We start from the raw sequence: 19,086 nt of genomic DNA on the forward strand, positions 1-19,086 counted from the left end.
TGGTGACATTTGATTACGAGTATGGAGAGAATGGGGGAAGCAGACAAGTGTGAGGTGATGCACTTTGGTAGGAGTAACCAGAAGGCAAAGTATAGGGCTAATGGTAAGATTCTTAGCAGTGTAGATGAGCAGAGAGATCTCGGTGTCCATGTACACAGATCCTAGAAAGTTGCCACCCAGGTTGACAGGGCTGTTAAGAAGGCATACAGTGTTTTAACTTTTATTAATAGAGGGATCGAGTTCCGGAACCAAGAGGTTATGCTGCAGCTGTACAAAACTCTGGTTAGGCCGCACTTGGAGTATTGCGTACAGTTCTGGTCACCGCATTATAAGAAGGATGTGGAAGCTTTGGAAAGGGTGCAGAGGAGATTTACTAGGATGTTGCCTTGTATGGAGGGAAGGTCTTACGAGGAAAGGCTGAGGGACTTGAGGCTGTTTTCGTTAGAGAGAAGAAGGTTGAGAGGTTACTTAATTGAAACATATAAAATAATCAGAGGGTTAGATAGGGTGGATAGGGAGAGCCTTTTTCCTAGGATGGTGACGGCGAGCACGAGGGGGCATAGCTTTAAATTGAGGGGTGACAGATATAGGACAGATGTCAGAGGTGGTTTCTTTACTCAGAGAGTAGTAAGGGAATGGAACGCTTTGCCTGCAACGGTAGTAGATTCGCCAACTTTAGGTACATTTAAGTCATCATTGGACAAGCATATGGACGTACATGGAATAGTGTAGGTTAGATGGGCTTCAGATCGGTAGGACAGGTCAGCACAACATTGAGGGACAAAGGGCCTGCACTGTGCTGTAATGTTGTATATCTATATCTATAAGGACAGAAGGTTTGTTATTTTAGCCTGAGTAAGGGCATGATGAATGGCACAGGCTTGGAGGGCCGAAGGGCCTGTTCCTGTGCTGTAGTTCTCTTTTGTTCTCAAAGTGGACACAGGTGCCTGAGGGAATGGTGTTGGGGAAATAACGATGGGGTAGTAGAAAATGGCACAGAACCAGAATGAATGAATACGTTGCATTAGTATTCACAGTGCAAGACACGAACAACATCCCAACACTGCTCAATAATCAAGGGGCAAAAGGAGGAGAGAAAATAAAATCAAACATTAGCCTCTATTTTGAAGGAAACTGATTGCAAAAGTAGAAAGGTGTTGCTAAAACTACACAGGGCACTTGTCATACCACAACTGCGATACTGTGAACAGTTTTGTTTTCATTATCTAGGGAAAGATACACTGACATTAGAGACCGCCCAGAGAAGGCTCACTAGACAGACAGCACGGCCGCACTTGGAGTATTGCGTACAGTTCTGGTCACCGCATTATAAGAAGGATGTGGCGGCTTTGGAAAGGGTGCAGAGGAGATTTACTAGGATGTTGCCTGGTATGGAGGGAAGGTCTTATGAGGAAAGACTGAGGGACTTGAGGCTGTTTTCATTAGAGAGAAGAAGGTTGAGAGGTGACTTAATTGAAACATATAAAATAATCAGAGGGTTAGATAGGATGGATAGGGAGAGCCTTTTTCCTAGGATGGTGATGGCGAGCACGAGGGGGCATAGCTTTAAATTGAGGGGTGAAAGATATAGGACAGATGTCAGAGGTAGTTTCTTTACTCAGAGAGTAGTAAGGGAGTGGAATGCTTTGCCTACAACGGTAGTAGATTCGCCAACTTTAAGTACATTTAAGTCGTCAGTGGACAAGCATATGGACGTACATGGAGTAGTGTAGGTTAGATGGGCTTGAGATCGGTATGACAGCCTTCCTGCTCCTATGATGCTGCTTGGCCTGCTGTGTTCGTCCAGCTCTACACCTTGTTACCTCAGGTTCTCCAGCATCTGCAGTTCCTACTATCTCAGACACCAGGGATGGAAGGATTTTACGAGGCAGATGGGTTGAGCAGATTAAGCTTCTCATCATTGGGGTTCAGAGAGGAGAATTATGGAGCATACAATTTTTTACAGAATTTGATGAGGTAGATGTGGAGAAATTGTTTCCCCTTGTGGGACAGTCTAGGACCAGAGGCCATTATCTCAGAGAAAGGAGTTGCACATTTAAGACAGAGCTGAGGAGGAATTTCTTCTTTCAGTGGGTAGTGAATATGTGCAATTCTTTACCAAAGAGGGCTGTAGAGGCTGTGTCGCTGAGTGTAGTCGAGGCTTGGATCAGTCCTCCCTCCAACACTGCTGCACTCCCTGCAATGGGGCAGCACACACTCAGTACAGTTCAGGGTGTGCACCTCGATTATCCACCCCAGCCTTTGTGCTGCAGATTGAAGCCCCAGCCCTGTGACTCCGAAACCAGAGAGCTATTGATTGAGGCAATTGACTGGGTATGCGGTGCTCAGAGCTGGAGGGACTGGAGGAATTTGCTAGATAGTCCTGTGGTTGGGGTGGCAGTACTGTGACTGCAGAATCCCAGTAACCCGTCTCTTTGGGTAGAACACCAGACGGAAATGGATAACAGAAGCGTAAATATCGCAATAAGCTTTCTCCCGACGGTCTAAAAGCCGGTCTGAGTATAATATATATAAATGGATAGACAAGCTTTATGTTCATCTGCATCCGTAACTGAGATGGTGGAAAAGACAGGCAGATTCCCAAAGTTGTCCATGACACAAATGTTAGCAATATTGTGCACAGCACTGATGGAGGCATAATGTTTTGAGAGATATAGATGATAAGGTGAATGGGAAAATTTGTGACAAACCATTTTCTGTGCAGGTGAATATGAAATGACCCCATTAACATTGATAAAAGACAGAAGCTAAGGCATCCGTTAAAATGGTTAGAACATAGAACATAGAATGTAGAAAAGTACAGCACAGTACAGGCCCTTCAGCCCACGATGTTGTGCCGTGGATTAATCCTAATCCAAAAATAAAATAATCGAACCTACATTCCCCTCAATTCACTGCTGTCCATGTGCATGTCCAGCAGTCGCTTAAATGTCACTAATGACTCCGCTTCCACGACTACCACTGGTAAACTATTCCATGCGCTCACAACTCTTTGGGTGAAGAACCCCCCTCTGACGTCTCCTCCATACCTTCCTCCTTACACCTTAAAACTATGACCTGTCAATCCTGCTCTGGGGAAAAGTCTCTGGCTATCGATTTTATTTTTATTTTTAGGCCCTTTGGCCCACGATGTTGTGCCGTGGAATAATCCTAATCCAAAAATTAAATAACCTAACTTACATTCCCCTCAATGCACTGCTGTCCATGTTATGCACATAGAATGAACAGGTTTGGGAGACAATCACAAGGGACAAACAGAAAGTTGCCCTGGTCTCGTTTGGAGGGCTGAGAAGCACATGAGGCAGGACAGTTCTTACTTCAGCAACACAAAGACTTGGTTAGAGCGAACACAGAGTGCCAAAGCTTCATGCCTTCAGGAGCAGATAGCAGCTTCAGAGAGGGAGCAATGACATGATCCCAAAATCATAGCTGGCTCCAGGCAGAGAGTTATGGGAGTTGGTGGAGAAGTTGCACAAAACAGGGTTATATTCCCTGAAACAGACTGCTGGTTCAAGGATGATTATTTGATCAATATATTCAAAATCCTCAGAACAATACATAGAGATTGGGAGAAATGTTTTGACTAGATGGGATTTGAGCTTTGAGGGGCAACATTGAAAATATATAGAGCTAAACCCTTCAGGAGTATAACCGAAAAAAAGACTTCAGCATCTAGAGTGGGAGATTTGGAACTCTGCAAATATCAATGATACTCAACTAATTAATTTAAAATTCAGGGTAGATAGAATACTTTTAACGAAAGGCATCAAGGGCTGGGCAGTGATAGTGGGTGTAAGGGATTAGATCACAGGTTGGCCATGCACTCACTGGACAGCAGAACAAGTTCAAGGGTGTGAATGGCCTCTGACAAGACAGTAGTTTTACAATAATAATGAGCAGTTATCACGATTCCTGGGGGAGGTGAAACTGGTGAGGGCAGGGTGGGGTGTCATGGGTAGGTGTCAGATGAAGGACTGACAGAGATACGGAGAGAAAGAGGGGCTGTTTCAGAGACAGACAGCAGAGGAGGATGGTACTCACCCCACTTGTACTGAGCTTCAGGACGAGCGATCATGGAGCAGCGCTGGTGCCGGTTATGAAGGATCCCGCGACCCAGGCCGTCCCAACCTCCTGGCTGGAGGACGCGTGGTGGCGAGCGGCCTGTGGTGGGTGACAGAAAGAGAAGATGGAATTGGAATTGCAGGAATGAGTAGATCATAAACAGAGGCGAGGAAAACAGCACTGTTGCCATCAAAGTTCAACAATAACCACAGGTGACATCCTTTCAGAAACAGATACATCTGATTCTATCGTGTACCCAGAAACTTCAGACAACCCATTAGATCTATATGTGACCAGGTCACACCAAGATCTCTCATCATGATCTACTGGGCCCATGTGTGATTACATTGTAGCATATTTCATCCAGCATAATCTACTGGGCTCACGTGGGATTATATTCCAGTAGATATCATTCAGCATGATCTACTGGGCTCATTTGGAAGTATATTATAGCAGATATCATCCAGGACGATGTACTGGGCCTGCATGTGATTGTATTACAGCAGATATTGGCCAGCACGATCTACTGGGACTGAGTGTGATTGTATTCTAGCAGTTATCGCCCAGCATGGCCTACTGGGCCCACATGGGATTATATTCCAGCAGACACTGTCCAGCATGATCTACTGAGCCCAGGTGGGATTATATTACAGCAGTTATTGTCCAGTAGGATCTCCTAGGCTCATGTGGAATTATATTCCAGCAGATATCATCCATCATGATCTACTGGGCTCATGTGGAATTATATTCCAGCAGATATCATCCATCATGATCTACTGGGCTCATGTGGAATTATATTCCAACAGATATTGCCCAGTATGATCTACTGGGACTGTGTGTGATTGTATTCTACCAGTTATCGCCCAGTATGGTTGACTGGGCCCAGGTGGGATTATATTGCAGCGGTTATTGCCCAGCACGATCTGCTGAACCCATTCTTGTGATTGGACTCAACTACACACCACCATAAGACCATAGCAAAAAGGAACAAGAGTAGGCCATTCAGCCCCTCAAGCCTGCTCCATCCTTCAACAGCATCATGGCTGATCCAACATCCCTCGTCTCCACTCTTCTGCCCTTTCCCCATAAATGTCAATCTCCCTACTGACCGAGAATCTATCTCAGCAACTGGAAGGATTCGGCAGCCTCTGCTGCATTGGGCCAATACTGGCAGGCACATATGATCGAGAGTTCTGCTTCCGGGTCAGAAAGACAAGCCCCCAGGTTCAGGCAATCACCAATACGAGAAATGGAAAACAGCATACTGACCAAAGATGCTTAAAAACAATTTCTGTGCCATTTATTTGCAATAAGTATCAAAACAACATGATTCCCTCATGATCAAAGGCTAGACAGGCTCGGCCTGTGTCCCCTGGAGTTTAGAACAGTCCGAGGTGCCTGAATTAAAACGTGTAAGATCCTGAGGGGATTTGACTGGGCATAAATTAAAAGAATGTTTCCTGGCGTGGGAGAATCTCGATCTAGGGGTAATAGTTCAAAACTAAGGGGACAGCCTATTTAAAACAGAGATGAGTGTTCCTCAAAAGGCAGAGATGCAGAATCTTCAAATATTATGAAGGCAGAGGTAGACATATTTTTGATAACCAAAGGGATGAGAGATTATTGAGAATGCGCAGGAATATAGAGTTGAAGTTAAAATGAGATCCATGAATGGCAGAACAGGCTGGAAGAGCCAAGTATTCTGGTCGTTTTCCTTGATTGCCTGTTTGTTAAAGTAAATCTCATTATAAGGGATGGCATGGCGACTCATGGTTAGCACTGCTGCCTCCCAGTGCCAAGGACCCAGATTCAGTTCCACCTTCGGGCAGCTGTGGAGTTAGCACATTCTTCCCTGTGTTTGCACAGGGTTTCTCTGGGTGCTCAGGTTTCATGTTATAGTGCAAGTTAGATGGACTGATCATGCTAAATTATCCTTAGTGTTCAGGCTAGGTGGCAATTGCAGGGTTATGGTGGGGTTGGGGGGGGGGAAATTCTCTTCAGAGGGCCAGTGTGGACTTGATGGGTCGAATGGCCAGCTTCCACACTGTAGGGATTCTATCATTTTTGATTCAATGAAGAATGGCCTGGGCTCACTGAAGGAAACTCTGCTGGCAACGGGTGCTAGCCCCAGCTCAGTGGGTAGCACACTCACCATCTAACTAGTCCCAAGTGACTGCATTGATCACATGAACATAGGTTGACTGTCCTAGTGCGGCACTGAGAGAAGGGCTGTGCTGTTGAAGGAACCAGCTTTCAAAGGAGCTGTTAAACTGAGGCCAGTCAGCCATGTAAGGAAGGCAGCAAGCGTTCCGCACCGCTATCTGAAGAAAAAGTGGGCAAGACCGCCCCAGGGGTCATGAACCGAGCACAGAGAAGACTGTTTTGGTTGCTGGAGACCTATCCTCACTACGCTCACTGGGCAGCATCCAGGGAATTCCTCAGGGCACTGCCCATTCATGGACACTTCATCAACTGAATGCTGAGAGCTGGGATAAAACAAGCCCAGTTTGAGGTGAGCTCAGGTCCAGTTAGCGCACAGCCCTTCACAAAGCCTTATCTGGATCTATTACTCATTCTGGAATTTTAAATAACTCTTCACACCATGTGGAGGAGTTGTTTGCTATAACATTTGTACACAGTAAAGGCCTGAGCTGTATGGTGTTAAACGGCAGCGAAGGGCAAGATTGTCAATAAGAATTTAAGAAATACAATGAGCCTCTTACAGAAAGTTAATGAGATGGACCAGTTGTAATTTAGATTTGACGGTAAATGGTGGAAGACCTGACAGAAATAGAACAAGGTTCGAGATGAATACTGGACAAGATGAAATCAGGAAGTATCCGGTGCCAAAAGTGATAGCCCTTAAACAATCAAGTGTTGCTTGGGCCAGGGGCCATTCAGCTCTTCCTCTCCATTCAGTCAAACCATGGCTGGTCTGCAGCCACATTCCATGAATCATCCTTGTTCCACACCGCCGTGTCTAATAGAAATCACACTCCCAGATTTCATTCTTAACTGGCCTCGGTACAATTTTAACCATTGCCTGTTCCCGATGACTAGGGTCACAGTCTAAGGATACAGGGGGTGGGCCATTTAGGACTGAGAAGAGGAGAAATGTCTTCACCCAGAGAGGGGGAAGCCTGTGGAATTCTCTGCCACAGAAAGCGGTTGAGGCCAAAACACTCAATGTCTTTGAGAAGTGATCGAAGGGTATGGAGGAGAAAGTGGGAACAAGGTGATGAGTTGGATGATCAGCCATGATCATAATGAATGGTAGAACAGACTTGAAGGACTGAATGATGCTCCTATTTTCTATGCTGTAAAGTCGGACACTTATTCTCAGTGCTCTCCAACAGGGTTTCTTGGTGCAGCCCTCCCTTGTCAAATCCTGTTATCACTTTAATCATCTTGATCCAATCAAGTCTCATTCTCCTGGCCCCAGTAAGTCAAATAAACCACATTTACACAGAAACTGTCCTTTAATGTCTTTTACGATCTCAGATCATCCTGACACCAGCTACAGATGATGAAATAATCTTGGAACGATATCGCCATTTTGTAATGGAGAGTACAGAACAGTCAATGCTTACACAGGAAGGTTCCACTAACACACTGTTGAAAGAAACGACCAGAGTGCCTGAAGTTGGTTTGGACAGACTACACACAGGGAATATCCATTCCAAAACAGTGAAAAGTTTCCTTAAATTGCAACGGCGCTTTAAATTATTTTATTGGCTGTACTTTGTTATTATTAAATTTCCCACCTCCTCCCTGTTCCCACCGTTTGTCCAACTCCCTCCGATTCACACAGATTTCAATGCCACCAGGAATCCTTGATACTTGTTCAAACACTGCCTCAACACCAAAGGCAGTCACTTTCACCTCACCACGCCTCCACAATCCAGCTTCACTGTGCACTGAGCGCATAATGATGTCTAGAGCGAACTGGTCCTGACAAATCCCAAACTGAGTGCCGGTGAGCTGGTCATTGCCAAGTGAATCCTGTTTGAGAGTGCTGCTGGTGACACTGCCCAGATTGGGCTGTTTGGGTTTTCCCTGTTTTCTGTGAGCAATTTTCCACATGGTGAAGTCGATGCCAGCATTATAGTTGGGGCGGCACAGTGGCTCAGTTGTTAGCACTGCGGCCTCACAGCACTAGGGAACCGCATTCGATTCCATCCCTTGGGTGACTATCTGTGCGGAGTTTGCACATTCTCCCCCTGTCTGCGTGGGTTTCCTCCGGGTGCTCCAGCTTCCTCCCACAGTCCAAAGATGTGCAGGTTAGGTGTATTGGCCATGCTAAATTGCCAATAGTATTAGCTGGGTTATAGGGGAATGGGTCTGAGTGGGATGCTCTGAGGGTCAGTGTGGACTTGTTGGGCCAAAGGGCCTGTTTGCACACTGTGGGGATTCTATGATTATAGTTGCACTGAAATGTGCTGGCAAGATGTAGCAAACTGATCACACAGAGCTCAGACTACATAAATTGAACAGATTGCCTTCCTTAACTTAATGAACCAGTTGGGTTTTCTTTCACATCATAATAAATCCACTCGTATCCTGATTCCCCATTACAGTTACTCGCTTTTTACTGCAGATTTATGAACTGAACTTAGTCCTTCAGCTGCCATGTGTGATTTGAACATTCATTTCAACATCTGTAGTCCTGGTCTCTTGTTCACTAATGCCACTTCTATGTTACTGCTGTTATGGGTCATTGTTAACATTGATTTGATAATGATCCTGTGAGATGCCTTAGGATATCTGACTGTTAGAAGTGTCAGATAGATGGTACTGTTAGTCTGGTTTAATTGCTTGTCTGTTACATTATCACTGTAAGTGATACCAGTCAGGGACAGCAAGTGTTTCCACTCAAACCTATGTAAAATATCAGGGCTAAACGTCACACTGACCATGCCACCTGGAAAGAGGTGGGATAGGCTGTTGATATTTTCTTCAACCAGCTTGTTCAGGGATGTTATTACATGCCTCTGTAACAGTTAATGTCACCAACCACTGCACTGCAACGGAGATCAGTTGCAGCATTGATTTTTACAACTCGCCAATTGTACTCTACATTAAACTCGCTGGCAAATAATGTTGGGCGGGAAATAAAGCTTAGCTTGTCAGAGTTGTGGTGTAAGATTTCCATGGCATGTCAGGAAAATCCCACATTTCTTTCAAGGTGGCTTGATAGGACCCAGATGCAGTTATCTTGTCCCCATTTCTGACACATCCAATTATTTTTGGTCGTGGAAAATGGAGCAGTGTACAATGAGAACAGAAACCTGGACTCAGCAGAGTTATTCATTGCTGAGTTCAAACAGATGCAGTTTGGTTGTTGTAAGGGCCTTAACTAGCAGTGTGGGAGTCACAGATTGATAAAGTAGACATAAATGCCCTTGTGGGAAAGACAAAATCTGTTTAAGGATCATGAGACGAGCTTTTTCTTTGAAAGTGGCCTGCTCTTTAAACAGAGAAAAAGGCTGCAGCTGTCACTGATAATTTACAAAAGACCTTCTTGTGTGAGAGTTTGATTTATAAACCTTTGGTATAGGCTGAAAAAAAAGCTGGAGATCATGTATTTTTAATGCAGTTTATTACTGACATTTTCCCAAGGGCAACTATTACCTTAGGCTGAGTTTCAAAATTTGCAATGTTGGATTCTATATACAATCGTTTGATTGACAATTTAAAGAAGCTATTAGAGTGTTAGCTGCCTTTGATGTGGCACATGAACAGAAGTTTGTTTGTATTTACAAAAGTAACCATTTGAAGAGATTTAAAGCTTTGAATGGATTTCATGAATGGAATTTTTTTTTCAGTATCAAGTCGTTAGGAATTAAAACCACATTAGATTGTTTGATTCTTATAGTTAGAGAGGGATTTGACCTCTGAGCATTTGGAACACTCCAAGAAATGGAGAGGTACTGCGGAAAACCTCTAATGATTCGCGATGACAGTCTTGTGTGCTAACTTAGCAACAGGATAGGCCATTCAGATTCCAAGCATGTTCCGCTACTGATTCAATCACGGCTGGTCTGCATTGCAAGACCACATTCCCATTTTACTTCCCACGAGAATGTATCAATCAAACTCAGTGAATATTTTATACTGACCTCAGTCTCAATAGTTTTCGAAGAGAATAGAGAAAGGAGAGATAAAGAGAGAGAGAGAGAGAAAGAGAAAAGGAGGTTGAAGAGAAAGGAGACAGAGAGACACAGATTTTTATATAATGAAGGTCTTTCTGAGGTCCATCATTTTATGCACTCATTTGGGGAATTGTTTATATTGTTTGTTCATGGGATGTGAGCTTTGCTCTTTGGGCCAGCTCTTATTATCCATTCATAATTGCTCAGCACTTAAAGTCAACTACATTGCTGTCGGTCTGGAAATAAAACTGGCCAGGTAAGGATTTCATCCCGAGATGTCAGATGGGTTTTTACACCAATTGATAAGGATGACGTGGTCACGATTATGTGTCAATCTTCCTGAGTGTTGTTGGAGCTGCATCTACGCAGGCTAATGGGGAGTATTCCACCGCACTCCTGACTTGTGCCTTGTAGGCTTTGGGCAATCAGGAGATACTCGTCACAGTATTCCTAACCTCTGGCCTGCTCTTGTAGCCACACTGTTTATGTGGTGAGTCCAGTTGAATTTGAGGTCAATGGTAATTCCCAGGATGTTGACAGTGGGGGATTCAGCAATGGTAATACTATTGAATGCCAAGGGGTGATTGCTAGAGTCTCCCTTGTTGGATATGGTCATTTCCTGGCATTAATGTGGCACCAATATTACTTGCCACTTGTCAGCCAAAGCCTGATATTGTCCAGATCTTGTTGTAAACATGGACTGCTGCAGTATTTGAGGAGCTGTGATCTCAACTTCTTAATCTACACACTGGCCATTGATCCCTTGGGTCTCTGCTGACTTTTTTACACTGAATGAGAGCCATTAGAACCATTGCTCAGACAGACATGTGTCAGGCATTACCACTCCCTGCAACAGGAAGATCAGATTGTTGCAGCAGAACCAAAAGCAGTCCCGGGCTGTTATCAATGTTCCACCTTCTGTTCCACCAGTTTCCTCATCTTTCTTCAATGCCGTCTAGAAGGAGACTTCAACCTGTCGCACTTTCTTTGAATGTTGCTTGATAGGAGCCCTCAGTTGATTGAAGCAAATGATGAGCTCCTTTTCCAGTTTTCTGCTCTTCAATAATTTCAATGTTGCTTGATTGTTGCTCACAACCATTCCTGCACTAGGCACTGTTCTGAGTACAGAAATAACTAAAGTAGTGCTAAGAAATTGATGCAAGTAAAATTATTTTAATCAAAGGACTATGGTAACTCAATTTTCAATGGTCTAATCAATGTAGTAACATCATGGTGATGGGTTTGGTAGCTGAATTTTAATTCGCCTAATTAACTCATGATAATTCTGGTGTTGCACACACCACTTCAACAATCCTGTAGGGTCCACAAAAGCATGCTCCACCCCACCTTCCCCCCGACCCCACCACACACATACACACACTCTCTCTGTCCCTCTGCCTTCTTTTCCATCTGTCTCCCTTTCTCTTGCTCGCTCTTCATCCATATCTCTCAATCTCGGTCTCTCTCTCTCATTCTCGCATTCCGTCTCTCTCTCTCTCTCATCCTCACACGGAGATGAGAATTAGATCGGTTGCTGTAATTTTTAAAAAATACACTTAAGAAGATGCAGATAATGCCTTGTGGAAATTGTCTGATAGCTGTTCCTGAAATTCCTAAAATGTAACAAGTCTGAGAGGGGAAAGTGATCAGAGAATGATAGTAGAACAGTCAATCCCGAAAGGCAGCAGTGGAACATGTCATTTCCAACATTATTCTGGAAGAACTTTTCTATTTTAAAGACAATGAGCTGAAACAGTTTGTCACAAAACCCTTTAGCTCAGGGTCATAGCAACAAAACAGCAATGCGCTGGGGGGTGGTTGCTGTAGTAAAGGGCAATTTTAAAGATCCTGAGGCCTCCTTTCAAAACTGCAAATGACTGCCCCATGTAATGTCATTTATTGTCCATGTAAAAGGGAACAAAAAGCCCATTCATAAAGTTTGAAGTAAACAAAATGCCATTTGTAAGAGTGGTTTCAGCAAATGTGTACAAGTTCTTCACAGCGCAGTGTTTTCCAAGGCAACTTGGATTCTCTCACTGGCCTTGTGTTCAGATCAGTAGACTCAGTTCGGTCGAGTAATAATTCAAAACTCCTCAGCAGGAACACATTATCGCCACACAGAGTTGCCTCAGACCGTACAATAAAATATTGATCAATACAGAGTGCAGTCAATCGGCACTGTAACAACTCAATTGATACAGAATACCCTCAGACCACGCCGTAACAGATCGATCAATAGAGTTCCTTTAGACTACACTGTTTCACATGGATCAATACAGAGTATGATAAAATTGCACTGCAACAGATCAATCAATACAGAGTTTCCTCAGAATACACTGTAAAAAATCGATTTATACAGAGTACCCTCAGACTGCGCTGTAGCAGATCGATCAATACAGAGTTCTGTCAGACTGCACCGTCATGAATTGATCAATACAGAATACAGAATACAGCCAGACTGCACTGTAACAGATCAGAGTACAGTTGGACCGCACTGTAACAGATCCATCAATACTGAGTATGTTAAGACTGCACTGTACCTGATCGAACAATACAGAGTACAGTCAGACCACATTGTAACAGATTGATCAATACAGATTACCCTCATAACACACTGGGACAGATTGAAAAATATAGACCACAGTCAGACCCCATTGTAACAGATCCCCGATTGTAGAGTAATCCCAGACCACACTGTAACATATCAGACAATACAGAGTACAGTCAGACTGCACTGACACAAATCGATCAACACAGAATTCCTTCCAACGACACTGCATCACATCGATCAATATGGAGTACAGTGAATGCTCTGTAACAGATCAATTAATTAAGAGACCCTCAGAATGTGCTGCAACAGATCACTTAATACACAGAGTGCAGTCACATGGCACTGGAATAGATCGATCAATACAGAGTTCCTTCAGATAACACTGTAACAGATTGATTAATAAAGAGTATAATCAGACCACACAGTAACAGATGAATCAATACACAGCATACTCAGACAGCACTATAACAGATCAATCAGTACAGAGTTTTCTCAGGCTGAATTGTAACAGACCGATCAATGCAGAGTTCCGTCAGAATGCACTGTAATAGATCCATCAATACAGAGTACAGTCCAACTGCACCATAACAGTTTCATCAATATAACTATCCTCAGACTGCACTGCAACAAATCGATCAATACAGTGTATGGTCAGACTGCACTGTAATAGATCGATCAATACAGTGTACCCACAGGCATCACTATAACAGAACGATCAATACAGAATAAAATCAGACTGCTCTGTGACAGATTGAACAATGTAGTGTTCCCTCACACAGCACCGTAACAGATCGATCAATCAGGGTACAGTCTGACACACCATAACAGATCGATCAACAAAGGGTACAGTCTGACCACACCATTACAGTTAGATCAATACAGAGTATCTTCATACAGCACTGTAAGAGATTGAACAATACAGAGTTCCCCCACAATGTACTGTAACAGATCGATCAATGCAGAGTATCCTCAGGCTGCACTGAAACAGATTAATGAATGGGGGGTAGAGTCAGAATGTACTGTAACAGTTCAATCAATACAGAGTTCTCTCAGAAACCACTGTCACAGATTAATCGATACAGAGATCCCTCAGACCCCACTGTAACAGATCATTGAATGCAGCGTACAGTCAGACCACACCGTAACAGATGAATCAATACAGGGCATACTCAGACCACACTACAACATATTGATCAGTGCAGGCTACAGTCAGATGGCACTGTATCAGATCAGTCAATACAGATTACAGTCAGACAACACTCTCGCAGGTCGGTCAATACAGAGTACCATCAGATCGTACAGTAACGCATTGATTGATACACAGTACCCTCAGACTGCACTGTAACTGGTTAACCAATATAGAATATAGTCAAACTTCACTTGAACTGATTGATCAAAGTATAGTTAGACCTCACTGTAACAGATCAATTGATATGTAGTACAGTGAGACCGCACTGTAACACATCGATCAATACTGAGTTCCCTCAGGCCTCACTGTAACAGATCAATGAATGTAGAATACAGTCAGACCACAATGTAACAGATTGACTAATACAGAGTACTGTCATACCCTACTGTAATGTATCAGTCAATACAGAGTACAGTCAAGCTGCATTGTAACAGATCAATCAATACAGTACAGTCAGACCTCACAGTAACAGATCAATCAATTCAGAATAGTGAGAACGCACTTAACAGATGGATTAATTCAGAGTACAGTCAGACCGCACAGTAACAGATTGACAACACAGAGATCCCCTAGACCCTACTGTAATAGATCAATCAATAGAGAGTCTGGTCAGTCTGCACTGTAACAGATCAATACAGAATTCCCTCTGATGGCACTGTAACAAACCAATCAATTTGGACTACAGTCAGATGCCACTGTAACAGAATGCTTAATACAGAGTTCCTGCAGACCCTAATGTAACAGATCAATGAATACTGTGTACCATGAGACCAAACTGTAACAAATCAATCAATATAGAATGTTATGAAGTGGAGGTCAACCCTCCCACTGACAACTAAATCCAAAACACCCAGGGAGGTTTGTGTTGCCCTATAAACTGTTAGAAGAAGTGTGAAAAGTGGTGTAACCTGCCTCTCATTCCCATTATGTTAAAAAGGAGTAATTAGATTAAATAAACTCCTGACACTCACTCTATAATTAACAGGCAATAATTTATTTATCCAACTCTAACAGTGAACAAATTAACTGAACTATTGACAAACCAAACAATTCCCCTCTTACTACTAACTATACCCAATTAAAACAATATTCTAACAGTATGCTGTTGCAATAAATACAAGTCCCACTTACATAAGCCAAACTAGAAAAAAAATTAGAACTTAGACTCTCAAAATTACAGCCAGGTTACATTTTCGAGAAGAGTGCCACAGTACCTTTATTCATTAGATGATGCTTTCTCTAAGGGCTAAGAGAGTTGATCTCTTATCAGATAGCAGTTAGTTCTTTCCCAATTTTTCAAATGCTGTCATCTTTTACACGCTTAATGACATGTCAATTTCTTACAATAGGGTTGGTCCTGTGTTGTCAACTCCATTAGATTTAAATTTAATTGGATTTTGGTATGTAAGGCCTGGTTTAAATCAATTGGATAAATTCATATTTGTTGTCTTGATAAAAATACTGATTTGCTTGCTAACTGTACAGCCTTTTGATACTAGCGTTATAATTCGAGTGATCAGTGCACCTGCAGACCCACAAGCTGCCCACAGACCCTTTTCTCCCTATCCAAGGGACCGCACACTGCCTTCCCACTATCATTTTATAAACATCAATATTTTTAAAACACCAAATTCTAACATCCGGCCTTCCAATCCACAAATACTCTAACTTTGCAACATGGCCCCCTTAAGAAATAAATGAACCATCATTATAAAAAGATGCTTCATTTTTTAATAACTTTAATGTCATTATATTATTAGATCCATAATTCATTAATCTAGAGTTACAAAGTTCATTCAAATTCCATTTACATAACATTAAACAGAACCATTCCTATCTTACATACACATGTTCTTTTAAAACTGTGATAACAGGTCCACAATACCATTTTCACTGACTGCAACATGTTCAATTTTAAATTAAATGCTTGTAACATAAGACTCCAATGAAATATTTTGATGATATTGTCCTTAAATCTTACCAAATATGTCAAAGGGCTGTGACTGGTGTACAGAACCATTTCTGATGTATTGTTTGCAATGTAAACATTAAAATGTTGTAAAGCCAGTACCAAACTTAATAACTGAGATAACAAAGTGTGGAGCTGGATGAACACAGCAGGCCAAGCAGCATCTCAGGAGCACAAAAGCTGACGTTTGGATCTAGGCCCTTCCTAGTCTAGGCCCGAAACATCAGCTTTTGTGCTCCTGAGATGCTGCTTGGCCTGCTGTGTTCAGCCAGCTTCACACTTTGTTATCTTGGATTCTCCAGCATCTGCAGTTCCCATTATTTCTTTCCAAACTTATAACTCTTTTTTTCAATGGTTGAATGATTTCTATTTTCTGGTGGATAATGAGTTTCTTTGAAAAGCAACCAATTGGGCCATTCAATTCCACAATCATCCTCCGGTAACAATACAGTTCCAATCCCTACATCGCTTGTGTTGATGGTGACTTTAAAGGATTTCAAGAAATTTGGAGTTGCTAAACCTGGTGCAGTGGTTAACACTGCTTTTAAATTCTCAAATGCCTTCTGGCATTGTGCTGTCGACCAAAATGTTGAGTTCTTCTTTAACAAATCCATCAGCAGTGTGACCACGCTACTAGGTTTTGGTACAAATTTCCTGCAGAATCCGCTTAATCCTAAAAACTGTAGTCTTTCCTTCATTTTGGAAAATCCTCGATGGCCTTCACCTTCATAGAACATAGAACATAGAACATAGAACAGTACAGCACAGAACAGGCCCTTCAGCCCACAATGTTGTGCCGACCATTGATCCTCATGTATGCACCCTCAAATTTCTGTGACCATATACATGTCCAGCAGTCTCTTAAATGACCCCAATGACCTTGCTTCCACAACTGCTGCTGGCAACGCATTCCATGCTCTCACAACTCTCTGCGTAAAGAACCTGCCTCTGACATCCCCTCTATACTTTCCACCAACCAGCTTAAAACTATGACCCCTCGTGCTAGCCATTTCTGCCCTGGGAAATAGTCTCTGGCTATCAACTCTATCTATGCCTCTCATTATCTTGTATACCTCAATTAGGTCCCCTCTCCTCCTCCTTTTCTCCAATGAAAAGAGACCGAGCTCAGTCAACCTCTCTTCATAAGATAAGCCCTCCAGTCCAGGCAGCATCCTGGTAAACCTCCTCTGAACCCTCTCCAAAGCATCCACATCTTTCCTATAATAGGGCGCCCAGAACTGGACGCAGTATTCCAAGTGCGGTCTAACCAAAGTTTTATAGAGCTGCAACAAGATCTCACGACTCTTAAACTCAATCCCCCTGTTAATGAAAGCCAAAACACCATATGCTTTCTTAACAACCCTGTCCACTTGGGTGGCCATTTTAAGGGATCTATGTATCTGCACACCAAGATCCCTCTGTTCCTCCACGCTGCCAAGAATCCTATCCTTAATCCTGTACTCAGCTTTCAAATTCGACCTTCCAAAATGCATCACCTCGCATTTATCCAGGTTGAACTCCATCTGCCACCTCTCAGCCCATCTCTGCATCCTGTCAATGTCCCGCTGCAGCCTACAACAGCCCTCTACACTGTCAACGACACCTCCTACCTTGGTGTCGTCTGCAAACTTGCTGACCCATCCTTCAATCCCCTCGTCCAAGTCATTAATAAAAATTACAAACAGTAGAGGCCCAAGGACAGAGCCCTGTGGAACTCCACTCACCACTGACTTGCAGGCAGAATATTTTCCTTCTACAACCACTCGCTGTCTTCTGTTGGCCAGCCAATTCTGTATCCAAGCAGCTAAGTTCACCTGTATCCCATTCCTCCTGACCTTCTGAATGAGCCTACCATGGGGAACCTTATCAAATGCCTTACTGAAGTCCATATACACCACATCCACAGCTCGACCCTCATGAACTTTTCTAGTCACATCCTCAAAAAACTCGATAAGGTTTGTAAGGCATGACCTACCCCTCACAAAGCCGTGTTGACTGTATTTGATCAAGCCATGCTCTTCCAGATGGTCATAAATCTTATCCCTCAGAATCCTTTCTAACACCTTGCAGACGACAGACGTGAGACTTACCGGTCTATAATTGCCGGGGATTTCCCTATTTCCTTTCTTGAAGAGAGGAATTACATTTGCCTCTCTCCAGTCCTCAGGTACGACTCCAGTGGAGAGCGAGGATGCAAAGATCTTCGCAAGTGGCGAAGCAATTGCATTTCTTGCTTCCCAAAGCAGCCGAGGACAAATCTGATCCGGGCCTGGCGACTTGTCAATCTTAATGTTTGACAAAATTTTCAGCACGTCAGCTTTGTCTATCTCTATCCATTCCAGCATGCACACCTGCTCTTCATGTTTCTCAATGTCTTCTATCTGTATCCGATGTTGTGCCCCAAGAACATCACTTCTGCCTCCGTGAATTCCATTTTTGCCAAGTTTAATGACCGACATTGCCTTACGTAATCTCTCAAAGAGCTCTGTTAAATGCTCCATGTGATCTTTCCATGAATGGCCAAAGATCAAAAAGTCATCTATATGGACGGCACAATCAGACAATCCTGCCACAACTCTGTTCATAAGTCTTTGAAAAGTGGCTGGTGCACTTTTCACTCCAAAGGGCGTGACATTAAATTGATATAGCCCAATTGAGGTTACAAAAGTAGAAACTTGTTTCCCTCTCTCCGACAAAGATATTTGCTATTAACTGTGAAGTATATCCAATTTTGTGATGTAAGTGGCTTGTCCAACTTTTCCACATAATCATCCAGCCTTAGAATTAGGTATGAGTCAGATTTTGTCACGGTATTGACCTTCCAATAATCTAAGCAGAATTGTTGCATATCGTCAGGTTTGGGAACCAACATGATCAGTGAACCCCACTCGCTTTGACTTGGCTCTGTGATAACTTCTTAGAACATCACATCCACTTCTTTCTGAACCTGTGCTGCTTTGAGACAATTAAGCCTATAGGGGTGCTGTTTTATTGGAACAGCATTCCCTACGTCAACCTCATGTACTATGGTATCAGTCCATAATACTATGGTATGGACAGAAGGGATGGCACAGTGGTTAGCACTGCTGCCTCACAGCACTAGGGACCTAGGCTCGATTCCAGCCTTGGATGACTGTCTATG

General features: G+C 43.1%; 1 protein-coding gene across 10 annotated transcripts in view; it reads right to left on the bottom strand.

Moving 5' to 3' along the window:
- The window catches only part of LOC125446329 (ras/Rap GTPase-activating protein SynGAP-like), a 746,401-nt gene that overhangs the window by 603,840 nt on the left and 123,475 nt on the right, over positions 1–19,086 (bottom strand). For 9 of the 10 annotated variants that reach the window (XM_048519809.2, XM_048519810.2, XM_048519826.2 and 6 more), the window contains one exon: positions 4,063–4,182. The exons of the other annotated variant lie outside the window; for it this stretch is intronic. In XM_048519809.2, coding sequence (XP_048375766.1) covers positions 4,063–4,182 — 120 coding nt within the window. The remainder of the gene's footprint in view (positions 1–4,062; positions 4,183–19,086) is intronic. 10 annotated transcript variants of the gene reach the window in all.

This window comes from Stegostoma tigrinum, chromosome 34 (genome assembly GCF_030684315.1).
Source record: "Stegostoma tigrinum isolate sSteTig4 chromosome 34, sSteTig4.hap1, whole genome shotgun sequence".
Taxonomy (NCBI): domain Eukaryota; kingdom Metazoa; phylum Chordata; class Chondrichthyes; order Orectolobiformes; family Stegostomatidae; genus Stegostoma; species Stegostoma tigrinum.